We start from the raw sequence: 18,700 nt of genomic DNA on the forward strand, positions 1-18,700 counted from the left end.
TCTGTGGGTGGTACTGATTGTTGAAATCCCTAGAAGAACACACTTGAACTGGGCTATGGCACACAGCCAGGAAAACTTGGCCAGGTTCATTCACACATCATGGTATCTATCTATCTATCTATCTATGTATAGATATCTATATAGATATATAGATATAGATAGATATCTATATAGATCTATATATATATGTAAATATATGTATATATCTATACATATACATATAGATATATAGATATCTATATAGATATATATACATAGATAGATATAGATATAACTATATATAGTTATATATATGTAATTATGTATGTAACTATATATGTATATATAATTATATATGTATATATATGTAATTATATGTATATATATGTGTGTGTGTGTATATATATACAACTTCAGCAGTATTATATCCCCACTTTTCTCCTTCTTCTTGGTCAGTTTGGAAGAATGATCCTTCTTATTGACTAATTCACTAAAGCTTTAAGGCATGATGAGCAATGATTGGACTCTATGACTTTGTTTGGCTCTACTCAAGGAAGGAGAAGCTTACTGAAGGAAGGCAAAGCCACTTTTGACAGATTTAAGGCCTGAATATGTACAGGAGTTAGGGGTTTAGTTTTGCCATGACTTCCCTCATAGTCTAATTCCTGATAGAAAGCAAAGGAGGGGAGGCCTACCTATTGCCATGAATAATTAGATGGTTCCCCAAAACAATTGGACAGATGTGGAAAGTCGTTTCCCCTTTTCTCATAAAGTCTTACTAATACCTTTAGTGGTTCTCAGAATCTTCAGGTCCTTATCTTTCTCTGAGTTCTCTTCATCTTACCTTTCCAACTTCATCACCTGCGTCTCTCCTAGTTCTCCTCCTCCACTTACTATGCAGTATATTCTCCGGATGCCAGCTCAGATATACTGCTTTCTCGTTCCTGGAATAATTTTAAACTTTCTTCCTCTTGATTTCAATCATTAAAAACCCTCTGTTAAGGGACCCTTCCTATTCATACTCCCTACTGATTCTACAAGGTTCAGATAAAAGGTCACGCACTCCATGATGTATCTCCTGAAATCCCCATCTAAAATACATTTTTCCCTTTTCTCCAGTCATGAGCTACTTTGTTAATGCCTGTTCTATATGGGCATATTATTTTTATCCCTGTGAAAATGTGAAATCCATGAAGGCAGGAACATTGTCCAATTTGTCTGTGATTTCCCATAGCACTTAACACACGAGACTTACGAGTTGTGGAATTAAGAAAATCTTGCTTGAATTGAATCTAACAAATTGCAATAAATTTTTCAAAATGGGTGTGAGTCAAGCCCCATGAAAATATATTCAGGGATCTTATGTTCCCATTTCCACTCCTCACCGGTAGATAGTCCCATCTGTTTATGCCTTGAATGACTTGTAAGAGTAAGGTTCTTTGCTGGACATGGTGGTGAGAAGGATACAGGAGTAAATGAGATACAGTCCCTGGCTTTAAGGAGCTTACATTTTAACAGGGCAGGCGTTTCCAAACAATAACTCAAGTTTTAATCAGATATTTAGTCAACAGAGAACTCTGATGATACTGTAGAAGTCATCCATTCTACCAGGAGGAAAGAAGAGGTCATCAGTGAATAGGATTTTACAAGGTCGATGATTAAAGAATGCAAGACACTTCAGGTAGAAGGAGGGGCCTGAACTCTAGTTAGAAGGTAAAACTTGGCATGGCGTGTTTGGGAGGACTACAGAGAAGATGAACAGGCTGTAGGCTGCAAGGAGAGTGTTTTGGGGATGTGGCTGCATGGGAGGATGAGGCCAAAGCCTTCCAGCTTGTCTGGCTATGAGATGGTTCCTGGTGACCCAATTTCTCTAGAGCTGGAAGATATTTAATCTGAGCTCATAGGTAAGTGGATATGGAAGAAGAGACTAAAACCTGGTGTATAAAATTGTTTCACAGAGCATATAAATGTCCTTCCTTCCTTCATCCTTTCATGATTTTCTGTGTGCCAATTATACGTCAGCATTAGGCCAGGCTTGAAGGATACAGAGATAACCAAGACACATGCTTTGAATCCCCCCTTCCTCAGCCCCTAACAAAGCTTACGGTCTGGGGATAGACCCAGACAAGGAAAGAACAATGGCTGTGCACAGGGACGAAAACTATGACACAGGGACCTATGAGAGCAGAAAGGAGGACTCCTTAATCTGGTGAGGGGTTTGGACTGAATGGAATGGAAATAAAATAATAATAATAATAATAATAATAATAATAATAATAATAATAAAAACAACCCCTGGTCTCCCAGTAAAAGAGGGAGAAAGATATTTCCAGAAGGAGGGAATACTCCATCAAAGGAATGTAGGCATGAGAGGGTATGGTGCCTTCAGGGAATTGCAGGGATCAGTATATCTAAAGCCCAGGGCAGGTGGCACACAGGCAGAAAATAAAGTGCCAGATGTGAGCATGGCTTTGTCAGATAAATAAATTAACATATATGGCAACTAGGACTTATATTGTTTGTGTAGCAAATGAGAGGACTATTTGGGAGGGAAAGTGTTTAGAGCCTTGGTGCACCAAAGAGAGTCCCTGGCCAGAAGCATCAGCAGTAGTTGGTAGCTTTTTAGAAATGTAGGATCTTAAAGTCACAGTAGACCTACAGAGGCTCAAGAAGCAATGGTTAAGAGCTCAGTCCCCCGAGTTTGAATCCTGGCTCTCTATCTGCTGGCTGTGTGACTTTGATCCTCTCACCTTTCTTCTCTGGCATCAATACTGTCAGTGATAAAGTTGAGAAGGTCAACGCAGTGGATTCTTGTAGCATTTTCAGCTCTACAGTATATGTGTGTGTATGTGTGTGTGCAATTCCAGGGGATACTGGTGGGAGAAGTGATCATTTCTAAAACTGCCTAGCACATGCTTACTCCCTGGATGACCCACTGTTTGGAATTATGCCCTCAAGCTTATAGCTAACAGAAAAGATCATCAGAAACCATGACCTTGCACCTGAAGGCAGATCCGATGGGAAGCCAGAAGGTCAGACCCTCAGGCACTGTGCTAGCTGTGGCTTCATAGAGGGAGGCAAGGGAGGAGATACCTTCTGTTCTCTTCTACCAATAGTCTTGCCAGGTTTTTAAGGAAAGAAAAGGAAAAAGAAGAAGAAAAAGAAAAAAGAAAAAGAAACAGAAACAAGAAACAGAAACATACAAAGAAAAAAAAAGAATGTACAGGACCAGATCCAGAGGCACATCATTTCACAAGGGCGTTCCTGGCTGTTGGATGAGGATAATTGAGTGTGTGTATGTGTGTATGTGTGTACGTGTGTGTGTGTGTGTGTGTGTGTGTGTGTGTGTGTGTGTGTGTTTGTGTGTGGTGGGAGTAAAGGGGTACTGCTTAGGGTGATAGTGCCTTAAAGCCTAAATGTTTTAATTAAGAGAAAGAAGATTCAGCTGTCTGGTCAAATGATACACTAAAGCTGCATTGCATTTTCCAAATAGCTTCCCCAACAGGCCTATGTAAAAGCTACAAAAATGCGTCTAAACAGACTTCCAACTAAAGGATAAGAGGGGATCGTGGTTAGAAAGCCAAATCCTTGCCCAACCCTGCAGAGACTCAAGGGTTAGCCTGGTGAAGCCCTCTCTTCACTCCTGAACTGTTGCCCCATGGAGCAGTGGGAGAGAACCGAGACAGAGCACACCTTTGACCTGGGCCACTGAGAGCCCTCAGCTCTGCACAGAGGTGGCCACATGGGCATTGTGCAATGGACTTTCCAAGCAAGATGGCCAGGCTCTTGTTAACGAAGAAGAAATGAAGTTCCAGAGAGACTACACCAATGTAAGTCATAGGGAAGACCAAAGGCCTGGGAGCTAGAACAGCTTCATGTCTAACTTGCTTTGGGACCTTGCCAACTCTTTTCTCTCCAACTTCTACTTCCCAGTTTGTGGACATTAATAACCACCACTTATTGAACAACAAGTAGGAATAAGATATTATCTATGTACTAATCATTTACTATAAAGAAGACACTGTCTCCTAAGTTTAAATATCATGGGTATGCTATTGACTCATACATTTCTATCTCCAGCTAAAACTTCTTTGAATTTGACTTCTGGACATCAATGCCTGTCTTCTATCTCTACTTGATGTTTACTAGTCATCTTGAACTTACATCCAAAACAGTACCCTTAATCCTCCTCACCTCAATCCTGACCCTCCCACAGCATCCTCTGACTCAATGAAAGAGAAGTCCATTCATCCCACTGTTCAGACTGAAACCTTTGGAATCATCTTTAACCCCTCTCTGCTTCTCACCTTTCAGACCCAATTACAAGGACTGTCAAATATACCCTCTAAATAGGTCCAGAATTTGACCATCTTTTCCCCTTACCTCTGTGGGTCAAGCCACTACTAACGCTTACCTATATTAGAATAATAGTGCCCTTGAATGCCAAGTCAATTTGCCATGCACCAGCCAGAGTACTTCTGTTAAAATCCAGGCCACATCATGTCGCTCCTTTGGCTCAGAATCCTCCAGTGACATCTCACCTCACTCAGAGTAAAATCCAAAGTCCTTGTCATCCTCTGTAAGTCCCTGAAGCCGCCCCACGCAACCTTCTGCTTTTCAAATTTTCCTTCTACTCCTCTCCTCTCTCAACTCCATCTAACCACACCATTCTTCCTATTGAACCAATGGCAACATCCCTGAACTCCTCCTGCAGCGTGCTGGCCCTTGTCGTTGCCTCTACCTAGAATACCGGTCTCCCAGATAGTCACATGGCTTCCATCATCTTAGCTTCAGGGTGCCCACTCAAATGTCCTCTTCTCAGAGAATCTTTCCCTGACCACTGCATATAATAACAGCTCCACCCCCACTCCCAGCTTAGCATCCCATATGCTGTGTGCTCCCCCCCAGCATGTATCATCACCTGACAGAGCACATATATTTTCCTGTTTGTCTGTTGTAGCACTGTCCAACAGAACTTTCTGCAGGGGTGGTAATGTTCTACATCTGAGTTGTCCAAGAGGTAGCCATTAGTCACACGTGGCTTGAAATATGGCTAATGTGACTGGGGAAATGAATGCTTACTTTATTTAATTCCACTTAATTTAAATAGCGACGTGCGGCTAGTGGCTACCTTGTTAGTGCAGATTTAATGTATCCTTGGAATATAAACTTAATTAGGGCAGAGATTACACCTATTTTGTTCACTGCCATATCTTAAATGCCTAGGAAGATGTATGCCCTGTGGAATGAATGAGTAAATGAATTTACCAGGGGCTTTCCATGTATTATCTCATTTAATCCTAACAACAGTCTTGTGGGTTAGATGCTGTTTTCATTCTCTGGTACTCAGAGAGAGGAAGTATCTTTCTGAAGAACACCCAGCTAGTGTGTACCCTATGATCAATATCTCCCCACTTAAGAACATGGGGATCTATCTAATGTACAACATAGTGAACAGTTAAAGTGGTTTTATATACTTGAAAGTTGCTACACAAAAGTTATCACTGCAAAAAGAATGGTATATGAAGTGATGGGGGTGTTAGTGAGTCTGAAGATGGTAATCATTTCACGGTATATATGTGCATTATTAAATCATGGCATTGTTCACCTTAAACTTATACAATGTTATATGTCAATTTCATTTCAGTAAAGCTGGAAAAAATGACAAAGAACATCCAGCTAGTAAGGGGTAGACAGGATCTGAGCTCAGGGATGCTAGATGATGTTCAGACACCTTGCTTTGAAATTGGACCAGATGTTGTCTGTGGCCCTTTCTCCTTCTGGGATTCTATGGTTTTATGGAACTTTCTCCTTTGCCAGGTGATGGCAGCGTATAGTTTAATGGCCAATGGAACTGATGGGCCTTCATGTAAAATCCCTTGTCAATGGCTCAAGAGCCATGATTCTTCAGGTAGAAGGGGTGTAGACCATCTTTTGGCCCACATCCTCCCTCCCTCTATCCCCAGCCTAACCCATGGCTCACCAGTGTCTGGGTCGCAGAGCTGCTCACAGGCATCTGTCGTCCTCTGTCCGCAGAGGTCTCTCACCCATGGGGAGGTGGCGTTGATCTGGTAATACAGGGACAGCTTGGCCGGGTTTAACCAGTCTGAGACATCCAGGTAGCTCCCTTCACTCACCACAAAGCTGCTACCTGCAGGTGAACAGAGAGAAAGACAGCTACTTTCTCCCTGCTTTTAGGATACAGACATAGATGTGTCCTGCTGTTGATGCTGCAGGCAAGAACACAGACAGGTACATACAAGCCATCTCCCCACCCCAGGACCCTGTTCTTACTTGACCACCGGCATTTACAGAGCATTTATAGCATGCTTGTCACAATATAAGCAGCCAGTAGAGACACACAAATCAGACACAGAGACAGTACAGCCTAGTGGTTAGGAGTTGGGCCCTGAGAACTCGTAGAGACTTAGGTACAAATCAACAATCTACCCTTACCTGCCATTGACTTTGGGAAAGGCACTCAGTGCCTCTGGGCCTTGGTTATATCATCTGTAAATAGGAATATTAATGGAACCCACCTCATTGTTAGAAAAATGGAATAAATTAATGTAGACAAAATGCTTTGCTTAGCCAGGGCCTGACTTGTCCTAGTAAAGAATCCTTAAACATTAAAATTTAAAAGCAAAAAAAAAAAAAAAAGTGCTAACGTCCCTGTCACTCAGGCACCTCCCCCCCCCCCCCCCACTGAAAAGGGGTCATTAATGCCCACAGGGGCCAGGTGTGTGATATTAATGGGAGAGACTAGCAGAGTAGCTTCTTGGCCTCCTGGCCTAGATTTTGTTTTTTATTCTATTAGGATGAGAAAGAGAGAGGAAATAGAGAGAGTACAGAATAGAAAACCCAGGTATAAACCCACAATTAGAGAGGGAGGTGGGGGGAAAAAGAGAAATTCAAAGAAATCGGTAGCACGTCTAAGAAAAAAAGCCACACTTGTGCAATGGAAAATGCCTTAATGTTGGGGAACAATGGAGTTTGGGGTGAACTGACAGTTCGGGTTCTATCAGACTGGAGTAGCTGCAGGCCCACTCCAGCCAACTCTTGCCAAAATGGGTCTATGAGCCAGTAGTCCAAGAATGTCAGGTTTTCTTCAGGCAGAGTCCAAAAATTCAGATTTTAATTGTAATCAAGCAATTTGGCAATAATGACTTAAATTTGTTCTTAAAAAACTTGTGTAGGTCCAACAAAAGACTCTAGCTTTGCAATCTATGCTCTAAAATATTCATTTTAACGTATATAGGTGCACACAAATACATATACCTCTACACTGGCATACATACATACCTGAATGCATACATACACATACACACATATACATAAATAAACACACGCACACACATATTCTTTGGGAGCAGGGAACAGAAGCCTGTTCAGGGTGGCTGCATATTGGGTATATGTGGTGAGTGTATACATATAAAAATAGAGCAAAGGTGTCTCACATCATTAGACAACAAGAAGGAATAAAAGGCATTCAAATTGGCAAGGAGGAAGTAAGAGTTTTACTATTTACAGATGACATGATACTATATACAGAAAATCCTAAAAATAATCTACCAAAAAACTACGGGAACTCATAAATGAATTCAGTGAAGTCACAGGATACAAAATCAATATACTGAAATCTGTTCCATTCCTATACACTGATAATGAAGCAGCAGAAAGTGAAATTAAGAAAGCAATCCCATTTATAATTGCACCCCAACCAATAAAAGATCTGCAAATAAACTTAATCAAAGAGGGGAAAGACCCATATCCTGAAAACTCTAAAACATTAATGAAAGAAATTCAAGATGATACAAAGAAATGGAAAGAAAGTCCATGTTCATGTGTTGGAAGAACAAATATTGTTAAAGTGTCTATTATTCTACAGATTTAATGTAATCCCAATCAAAATACCAACAGCATTTTTCGCAGAACTGGAAGAATAACCCTAAAATCTGTATGGAAGCACAAAAGACCCATGCCAAAGGAATGGTGAAAAAGACAAACAAAACTGGAGTCATCACAATGCCAGACTTCAACTTATATTACAAAGCTTTAGTAATCAAAACCATATGGTACCAGCATGAAAACAGACATATGGACCAACAGCACAGAACTGAAAACCCAGATATAAACCCTCAATTATACGGTCAATTAATCTTTGACAAAGGGGGAAAGAATATACAATGGGAAAAAAGGCAGCTTCTTCAACAAATGATATTGGAAAAACTGGACAGCTACATGCAGAAGCATGAAACTGGCCCACTTTTTTACACGATACACAAAAATAAACTAAAAATGGATTGAAGACCAAAATATGAGACCTGAAACCATAAAAATCTTAGAAGAGAGCACAGATAGTAATTTCTCTGGCATCAGCTGTAGCAATGTTTTTCTAGATATGTCTCCTGAGGCAAAAGAAATAAAAGCAAAAATAAACTATCGGGACTACATCAAAATAAACAGCTTCTGCACAACAAAGGAAAAAATCAATGAAACTAAAAGGCAACCTACTGAATGGGAAAACATATTGGCAAATGACATGTCCAATAAAGGGTCAGTATCCAAAATATATAAAGAACTTATATAAATCAACACCAAAAAATGAATAATCTAATTTAAAAATGGGCAGAAGACATGAACAGACATTTTTCCAAAGAAGACATACAAATAGGCAACAGACACATGAAAAGATGCTCAATATCCCTCATCATCAGGAAAATGCAAATCAAAACTATGGTGAGTTTTCACCTTACATCAGTCAGAATGGCTAAAATCAACACAAGAAACAACAAGTGTTGGAAAGGATATGGAGATACGGGAACCCTCTTATACTGTTGGAATGCAAACTGGTGCAGCCACTCTGGAAAACAGTATGGAGCAGTATGGAGTGTCCTCAAACAGTTAAAAATAAAATTACCTTATAATTCAGCAATCACACTACTGTGTATTTATCCAAAGAATACAAAAAACACTGATTCAAAGGGATACGTTCACCCTGATATTTATTGCAACGTTATTGGCAAGAGCCTAACTATGGAAGCAGCCCAAGTGTCCATCCATAGATGAATGGATAACTAAGTTGTGTTGGTAGGGCGACAAGGGTGGCTCAGTCGGTTAAGAATCCGACTCTTGATTTCAGCTCAAGTCACGATCTCATGCCCCCTGAGTTTGAGCCCGCATCAGGTTTCATGTTGACAGTGTGGAGACTTCTTGAGATACTCTCTCTCTCTCACTCTCTCTCTCTGCCCTGCCATGAGCGCTCTCTCTCTCTCTCTCTCTCTCTCTCTCTCTCTCTCTCTCTCAAAATAAATAAAAATAAACTTTTAAAAATGTGGTATATAATATACGATGGAATATTACTCAGACATAAAAAAGAATGATATCTTGCCATTTGCAATGACATGGATGGAGGAGGAGAATATAACGCTAAGTGAAATAAGTCAGAGAGAGACAAATACCATATGACTTCACTCATATGTGGAATTTAAGAAACAAAACAAACCAACAAAGAAAAAGAGAGAGAGAAAAACAAGAAATGCTCACCTATCGAGAACAAACTGATGGTAATCAGAAGGGAAATGGTGGGTGACATAAGTGATGGAGATTAAGAGTACCCTTATCATGATGAGCACTTAGTCATGCATGGAAGTGCTGAATCACTCACTATATTGTACAACTGAAACTAACAGAACAGCCTATGTTAACTATACTGAAATTAAAATTAAAAAGAAACTTAATAAATGAAAAAAAGAAAACATAGATAAAATTTCCATTAAAAAAATACAGCACAGGTCGAATTTCATAGGGGGAAAGAAAAACCAAAAAGTTCAAGTAGGACCAAGCTCCACCACGCTGGACTTGGAGAGCCGTTCTAGATTTATAACAGATCTACAGACCTCAGCAGCAGGAGATCTTAAATTGTTTCACAATTAACATGACTCAGCTTCTTTCCCTGCATTTGCTTCCCTCTACCTCACGATCAACCAACAAAAGCTTTCCATGTATGCAATTTAAATTTTCCAAAGAGGGACCCAGTTACTGGGCATCATTTGGGTTTAGCGAGAACTTCTCTGCCAGGTTACAAAAGACCTTGCTGGCTGACTGCAATGATTGTGCTCCTCTCGGCCCTGGTGTCCAGCTGTGGTCCAATGGGCAATGGCCAGGGACGCAGGATCACATCAGACCATACCCGAATGCCTCGAGGATCTAAGATTCCCTGAGGGCATGGCAGGCAACGTTATCCTCTCTAACTCACACAGAGGATATGATTTCTATCATCTTATAGAATGAGTTCTTCAGTAGAAGTACAGTGGACAATGTGATTTGGGGTGATGATGAAAGAGGGATTCTATGAGAAAACCATAAGGGATAGATAGCATCAGGCTCAGAGATAAGGAAATGACCACATTTGAAGTCGGCCTTAGAATCCTTGGCAGCTAAAGGAAAAAAAAAAAAGGAAAAGAAAGAAAAAAGTCTGCTGGATTCCATATTTCAAATTTCTGGCAAGGAAAGATATGCAAATCTATCTGCAAAGCCATATTTTCCCCTCTGGAACTAAGCCCGAGCAGAAACATGTCACATGGGTCCCTGTGCAAGGCACCGAACATCAGTATCAACCACAGATTTTTCTTTTAAAAAGCACAGTCATGCTGTTTAAATGGGTAATTCTTGTATTTATTCTCACTAAAGACTGAGGGATGGATATTGAATTGTGTCCCAGGGCTGAGTTTGGCTAATCCCACTACTTCAGGGAAACTACACGGTGCAGCCATACAGAGAATAGAGTCAGCAATCCGTGGATTCAGATCTTCACTCTGCTACTTACAAACTGTAAACCTGGGCAAATCCTCCATCACCTCACATGAAAAATGTGGTTCCTAATTTCTCCTTCATAGGGTTGATATAAAGACTAAATGAGACAATGCATGTATCTTAGGTCTGGTTTACCAGAAATGAGGCTCAAAGGCAAAGATTGACATGCAGGAAGTTTACTGGGTGCTGCTTGTAAGGAAATGACCAAATGGCATTGAGAGTGAGCAGAGGGAGAAGTCAAATAGTGATGCCGTTGCAGCAAAGACCCCAGGGCTGATCCCAGCGGGACGTTCTGGGGCTGGGATGGTCCTTCACAGTTGTCCCCAATCAAGACAACGTATCAGGCCTTTGTACCCTCACTTTAACCAGTCATAGGCTGCGGGCTATCTTTGGGGGAGGGGCACGAACTTGGATGAAGTGGTCCTTTTCCATGAAGGACATTTCTCTAAGAAAGGCTCAGAGCAAGTGGTCAGCCACCAACATTCCTGGAAGCTGGGGGAATAGTGCCTATGTTCTAATGACAGATTTGGTCATGGCATTAGTACATCCACTACAATATGTGATGTCCCTAGCACATTGTGAAATCTCAACTAACAAGAGTGATTTTAGTTTTTATTTGAATTTCTTATAAACCTGGACGCTCCAAATCCAATACTGGTTTATCAGATCTCTCTTAAATATGGGGAAATAAGAGTCTCTTTGAAAGACAATGACTCAAAAGCAGGTTATCTTCAACTTCTTTAAAAAGGTACTCTACCAAAGTATACTGTTGTTGTTGTTTTAATGTTTATTTATTTTTGAGAGACAGAGAGAGAGCATGAGCGGGGGGCGGGGGGCAGAGAGAGAGGGAGACACAGAATCTTAAGCAGGCTCCAGGCTCCGAGCTGTCAGCACAGAGCCCGATGTGGGGCTCGAACCCATGAATGGTGAGATCATGACCTGGGCTGAAGTCGACGCTTAACCAACTGAGCCACCCAGATGCCCCTATACTGTTGGTTTAATGGCAGAAGGAAGTTACTATCCTTTGAATGAGTGTGTTACACATCCTGTTCACTTAATTCTTACAACAGACCTATGGGGGTATGTATTCCCCCCATTTGACAGAAGGACAGCACAAGTTCAGAGAGAAACTAAGTTACCTGAAATTATAAGTAGTAAGTGGCCCAAGTAGAAAGTGACTCTAGGTATTTCAGCATCCAAAGCTGGGACATACCCATTATTCCATGCTGGCATGAGAGCTGGGGCTTTGATTCAGTATTAGGCAGAGTTTCCCTCTTCCATGATTTCATTTCTCCTCTGATAGTCTATGCATCCCTCTGTAGAGTGTATCCTAGAGTGCTGGAAGTCTTTTGCCTTTTCTGATTGACAGTGATTTCGTACAGGGAAGAGGTCATGACTCATTACTCCTTATCAATGCAGTCCTCAGCAGAATGCCTGGCATATATTAGGAGTTTGGAGAATGTCTGTTGAATGAATTAATGAAATCACAGTCCCATGCTTGACTGGAAGCAATTTCAACTAACTTCAGCATGGGATTGTGAAGCAGGAATGCCTCCACATGGATCCCAAAGGGTTTTTGTTTGTTTTTTGTTTTTATCCTGTGAGAGCCAGAATACAAGATGAGCCCTTCAGTGTCTCCCTCGCCCCAAACCAATCAAGGTTCTTGAGTTCTCATTTGCCCCATGGACTTGTGATGTAGATGATTAAAGTAGAGATGCTGGAGGGGTTCAGTGTGAAGGAGGAAGGACATGTGGCAGGGAGATGTCACATCAGATAGTGAAAGGAAGTAACTGCACAAAATGTAATTTCAAGACTTAATCCATGTGTTCATTTAACCAACATTTATTAAGCCCCTCCTTGCATAAGAAATGGATACCAAGAAAGATAAATGGACGGAATCTGTCAAGAAAATTACAGATTAGCAAGGGAGATCAAATGTGTGTACAGATGGATATAATACCTCCTAGAGTGTTGGGAGAACTGCATGACAAGGATGGGCATCTTTGAGGATAAGTGGAAGGAAAAAAGGGTGTTGTAGAGGAATCATTGAAGAGTTGGCCTTTAAGTTAGATTTCGAAGGATACCAAGGAGAACAAACTAGGCAAAAGTTGAGGTGGCATCTTCCCCTCAAGGCTCACCTTCAGATCTGCCTTATTCTCCTTAAGAGGAGATTAAGATCTCTCTCATACATACAAGGCATTCTACTCAACTTGAAGCTATATATGCCATATTATAGGTTTACTCATTCATCCATATATTTATTCATTTAACAAATAAATCACCTACCATGTGCTGGGCCCTGTCTCATCCTCTGGATGAGTAAAATATGGCATCTGTCTACAGAGAGCTTATAGTCCAGGAAGGGAGTTCAGAAATAGAAAATCTAAGGCAAAGCAGGATTTTTTTTTAAAAAATTCCTCTTCCTTATTCTCCCATCTAGATTGTATATTTCTTGAAAGTAGAGACTATGCCTTATCTAACTCTGCAATCACCACAGTGCTTAGGGTATAGTGGAGGTTCAGAAGATGTTGGGGAGTGTGTGTGTGTGAGAGAGACTAAGAGGAGAGAGAGAGAGAGAGAGAGAGAGAGAGAGAGAGAGAGAGAGAGAGAATGCATGCAAACATGCACAGTGAGGCCAAAGAGTGGCAAGCAGCTCTCTCTGGGTAAGTTCTAGCATTACTTTGAGAACAGATATATAGAAAAGGAATATAAATGCATTTTTCTGTGTGTCTCACACATCTCTAGTTTTCCAATGGACCCTGTTTTATTTTCTTGGCTTTGGACCAAAAGTACCCCCATTTTTCTGGGCGCTCTGAGAATCCTCTTTGTGCTCAAATCAATCTCCCCAGAGCAGTGACTCTGGAATGAATCTTTGCCAAAATCTCATCTTCAAAATGTCATGTTTCCTTATTTTTAAATATATATATATATTTTTTTTCTCCCACTGGCTTGTGGGAATATACATCATCTAATTAGCCAAATGGATTTTCAGTTCAGCCCAATCGTTTCCTTATCTAGCATCTGAAGCTCAGCGTTGCTCAGGGGACTGAACGGGCACGGAGGTCCTCATTAACTCTGATCTTCAATTACATTGATTATAAGCCTGCTTCTGTAATTGTGCAGCATAGATCAGAGGTGAGCTGGGGAGCTCAGGCCACTCGGTAGTGTTCTATGAAAAGCCAGAGGCATATCGGCCCCTAAAGAAACAGAAAGCTACAGATGAGAACTAAAAATACCATGGAAGGAGGTATCACCAGACAAAATTGCCTGGCGAGCCGGACGGCAGCTGCAAATCCCTTTCATTATACCTCGAATCATGAGACAGACCTCTGAGAACCATGGATAGAAAATTTCAAAAGAAGGCTCTGGTCACAGTGGTGAATGAGAAGCAGGGAAAGGAAAGGTTGTATGGTGGAAAGGTGGTCTTCACAAATGAAACTCAGGGAATTTTCTGGCCAAAAGTACATGGCTCTTTTTTTTCCCCCTTCTCATTATTTGGGTACAAAATAATTAAAGGTTTCTTTCCTGATGTTACAGCATGTATTCATTCCCATGATGATCTCATCTGTCAGGGTCTCAGACTTGGGAGAAAACGTCTTTGGGGAGCATAGGATAAGAAAACAAAAACAAAAACAAAAAACAAGATGAAGAAGTGAGCCACCCACCTTCAGCTCAACAGACCCATGAAGAGTGCACCCACACCCACCTCTCTCCCCTGTCCAGAGAGCCCCAAGTTAGGCTTGAATACATTCCACCACTTGTCATTGACTGAAAGCCATTTCAGGAGTGAGTGACCAAACTCTGCAAATGGGGGGTTAGATGCATCAGCCACGTTTCTCTGTGCTGTCGCCCCCTGGTCTTCTTCCAGCTCTCTTCCCTTCTGTTGCATTCTTCCCCCTCGCCTGGCATCAATGTCAGCCTATTCCTCTGTACGTCCTATGTGTCATGGGCTGATCTACAGCATCCCCAAATTTCACATGTTGAAAGTCCTAACGCCCCGTACCTCTGAGTATCCTTGTATTGGGGGCTGGGGTCTTTAAAGAGGTAATTAAGGTTAAATGAGGTCATTAGGTTGGGGCCCTAATCCAGTAGGACTGATGTCTTTATAAGAAGAGACAAGGCCACAGACACAGAAGGACGACCATGTGAAGACCCAGGGAAAAGCTGGCCATCTACAGGCCAAGGAGAGATATCCTCAGAAGAGGACCTTTTGGCCAACAACTTGATATCAACTTCTGGCCTCGAGAACTATGGGGAAATAAATTTCTGTTGTTTAAGCCACGCAGTCTGTGGTACTGTGTTATAGCAGTCCTGGCAACTATTGTACTATCTCTGTCTTATATGACAACAACTACCTCTTTAAAATTTTTTTCGATGTTTATTTAGTTTTGAGAGGGGGGAGTAGGGAGGGAAGGGGGAAGGGGCAGAGAGACAGGGAGACACAGAATTGGAGGCAGGCTCCAGGCTCTGAGCTGTCAGGACAGAGCCTGACATGGGGCTCAAACTCACGGACCGCAAGATTATGACCTGAGCGGAAGTCAGACACTCAACCGACTGAGCCACCCAGACGCCCCTCACAACAACTGCCTCTTAACACTTGCATTTGCCCCATTTATTAACCTTTATTTTTGTCACAGATTCCTATGTATCACTTTCCAGAATAAAGTTCTCAAATGCATAAAATATAATGCATAGCATTACAAAGGAAACCAATAGTGGAAACACCCTAGCCTGAGCTACGCTAAGCTATTTCCATCCATTCCACAGATGCCCAGTCTGCTACCTGACCTGCTTCCAAACACTTGAACATCATTGGATGGACAAGGAGTGGCAGCCAGACTATAATGAATATTCAATCCCGCTGAAGTATGTGAATGAGATGCAAATGACGAGAAGAAAACTAAGAAAACATGGAGAAGAAGTTCCACTGGCTATTTTAAAAAGGGCTGGCCTCTTTCTTTTTGTTCAAATACTAATTTTTTAAAAATCTCTGAAGAAGATAGAAACTTGGTTAAAATTAGAATTGTCTTAGAACAATCACACAATAGAGCATAATTTTATGAAGCTAAGTTACATATTTAATTTTAAAGAGGGTTAGAAAATTTTGAGTTCCTTTTTTCATTATCACCTGCTAAGGAACCTTTTTCAACACACTTTTCCTCAACCACTCCCAACTCATGAAGTTTTAATACCACAGATATACTCTGTATGTATGAATATGTACTATGCTTTTGATGTACATAAAAAAGAGTAAAAGGAGGTCCTCCTGCCCCCAGAATCAATTTTAATGTCTTTGGAGGTATTATTATCCTCACTGAGAATGGATGCTACAGTTACAGATAAACTTAGGGTTAAGAAAAGCAAGGGATAGGGGCACCTGGGTGGCTCAGTTGGTTGAGTGTCCAACTTTGGCTCAAGTCATGATCTCATGGTTTGTGGGTTCAAGCCCCTGCATCAGGCTCTGTGCTGACAGGCTCTGTCCTGGAGCCTGCTTTGGATTCTGTGTCTCCTTCTCTCTCTGCTCCTTCCCCACTCACTCTCTGTCTCTGTCTTTCAAAAATAAGTAAAATGTAAAAAAAAAATAAATAAATAAATAAAAAAAGAAAGAAAAGGGATGTGCCCAAGATCTCACTGGGATTAGTGAAATATCTACAACTAGCACAAGGGAGGTGAGGATCAGAGAAAGGAACAGACTTTCCCAGGGACACAGAGCTGGAAAGCGTTGGGAATGGGCCAGAGCCCAAGTGCGGTGACCCAAGTACTCAGAGTTTGTCCCAGTATTCCACACTGACAACCAAGAATAGATCCCATGACGGTGAGCTGTCTCAAGGCTAAAGCTCCCTCACTGGGAGTGTGAAATGGTAATAACTTTGAGAGGTCCATTCATGGAAGAACATCAAAGAACTCATCACCAAACATCCCTTTAAAGGAACCATGGAGATGGACAGGCTACTGGTATTTTGAGTGTTCTATGTTCGAAAAAGAGTTATTTCCAAACAAAGCTGCATGAAAGCCTGGTTTTCTTTCCCCAAATGGAGTTTTGCTTGATTGTCTCCAGGCAATTGTGTTTCTGTTTTCTGTCTTTCTCACTTCAAATTGTCATCAAAGTCTGCCTAAAAGAGATTGCCACCAAATTCCACATGACTTTATGTACCACTGGCCTTGCTTCAAAGTTGAGTTAGGGGTGTCTGAGTCTGGACAAAAGAGGTTTGAAGAGTTGAAATTTCAAAAAAAAATTATTTTTCTCTCCATGGATATAACAATTTGGTACCAAGCTAGGCAGCAAGGTTTGAAAAGAACAAAGTCGTGAAAAATGCTTCCTGTTTTCCTTTAGGTTATTTATTTTTTTAAAGAACTGGGATTAAAGATTGAAGACAACCATTTGATTGAAGGCAACCATTTGCTTTTAATTTACGAATTTATTTTTTTTCCTTCCTTTTCTTCCTTTTTTTTTTTTTTAACTTTCTTGATGACTTCACTGGGGATATATGCATCAAGCCCAATCTCAATGTTGGAATTCTTTTTTATCTAAGATCAGTGCTTCTTGAATGAACATGGTGGACAGTTGCTCCCAAAACTCAAGGGTCCTCTGGCTCTGATTTGCTAACACAGTAGCACCCTATTGTGCATAAGGGATACATTCCAAGGCCCCCTGTGGATGCCTGATACCACAGATGATACCAAACTCTGCATATACGATGTTTTTTCATATACATACATATTTAAGATAAAATTTAATTTATACACTAGGCAGAGTAAGAGATTAACAATAACTAATAATAAAACAGAACAGTAATAATGTACTGTAATAAAATTTATCCCTCTCTAAATATCTCACCTTACTGTACTCACTCTTCTTGTGATGATGTGAGTGGATAAAATGCTCACGTGATGAGATGGTGTAAGGTAAATAAACACAGACACGTGACATGGCATTAGGCTACTACTGACCTTCTGATGTATCATCTGCTTTTGGACTGTGATTGACTGCACGTAACTTCAACCTTGGAAAGTGAAAGTACAGAAAAGGGGGCCCACTGTGTTCAAAAATCTCCTTCTTTATCAGCTGCTCAAGTAAGACAGGAGTTCAGATGGGAGGCAAGGGCTAGACTACAGGGTGAAACAGGTATGGTTTAAATCCTAGTCCAGCTACTGACCTGCTGGGTGGCCCCGGAACAGATCATTTGATCTTGGTTAAGTCTTCTCTGTTTCCTTATCTGCACAATGGAAATGCTTACTTCATAGAGATTCTATGACCATTAAATAAAATGATAATTCTATGAATAATTGGACCCTATGTAGATGGTACCCTCTGGAGCTGTGCTCCATGGTGGTTATGCCCAGGACATAGACAATAGTTTCATTTTTATTTTATTTAGTTATTTTTTAATGTTTATTTTTGAGAGAGAGAGAGAGAGAGAGAGAGAGAGAGAGAGAGAAAGCATAAGCAGGGAAGGGGCAGAAGAGAGACAGAATTTGAAGTAGGCTCCAGGCTCTGAGCTGTCAGCACAGATTCCGATGTGGGGCTCGAACCCACAAGCCATGAGACTATGACCTGAGCTGAAATCTGATGCTTAACTGGCTGAGTCACCCAGGCACCCCAATAGTTTCATTTTTAAAACCAATGTGCACCTTTCTCCTGCCTGCCCAACCAAGGAGCCCATTTCCCTGTGCTGAGCCATGGCTTGTCCCAGTAGCACCTCCAATTTTCACAATATCCCGGGGTGAACTGGGTAAGACAGGAAATGAGGGTTACAACTTTAAGATGTGTGGCAGGAGTGAAGTGTAGAGGGCTGAGAAGAATGCCCTGAACATATTCGTTTCAATAAAACCATCATGAAAATACTATGTGTGGTTGAGACAGGACTGGCTGATGGAATGAACAAATGAATGAACGGACCATGTG

General features: G+C 41.1%; 1 protein-coding gene across 3 annotated transcripts in view; it reads right to left on the minus strand.

The window, feature by feature from the left end:
* Positions 1 to 18,700, minus strand: part of ASTN2 (astrotactin 2) — an 882,294-nt gene that overhangs the window by 488,836 nt on the left and 374,758 nt on the right. For all 3 annotated transcript variants that reach the window (XM_043565814.1, XM_043565813.1, XM_043565812.1), the window contains one exon: positions 5,963 to 6,130. In XM_043565814.1, the coding sequence (XP_043421749.1) occupies positions 5,963 to 6,130 (168 nt within the window). The remainder of the gene's footprint in view (positions 1 to 5,962; positions 6,131 to 18,700) is intronic.

Source organism: Prionailurus bengalensis, chromosome D4, assembly GCF_016509475.1.
Source record: "Prionailurus bengalensis isolate Pbe53 chromosome D4, Fcat_Pben_1.1_paternal_pri, whole genome shotgun sequence".
Classification (NCBI taxonomy): domain Eukaryota; kingdom Metazoa; phylum Chordata; class Mammalia; order Carnivora; family Felidae; genus Prionailurus; species Prionailurus bengalensis.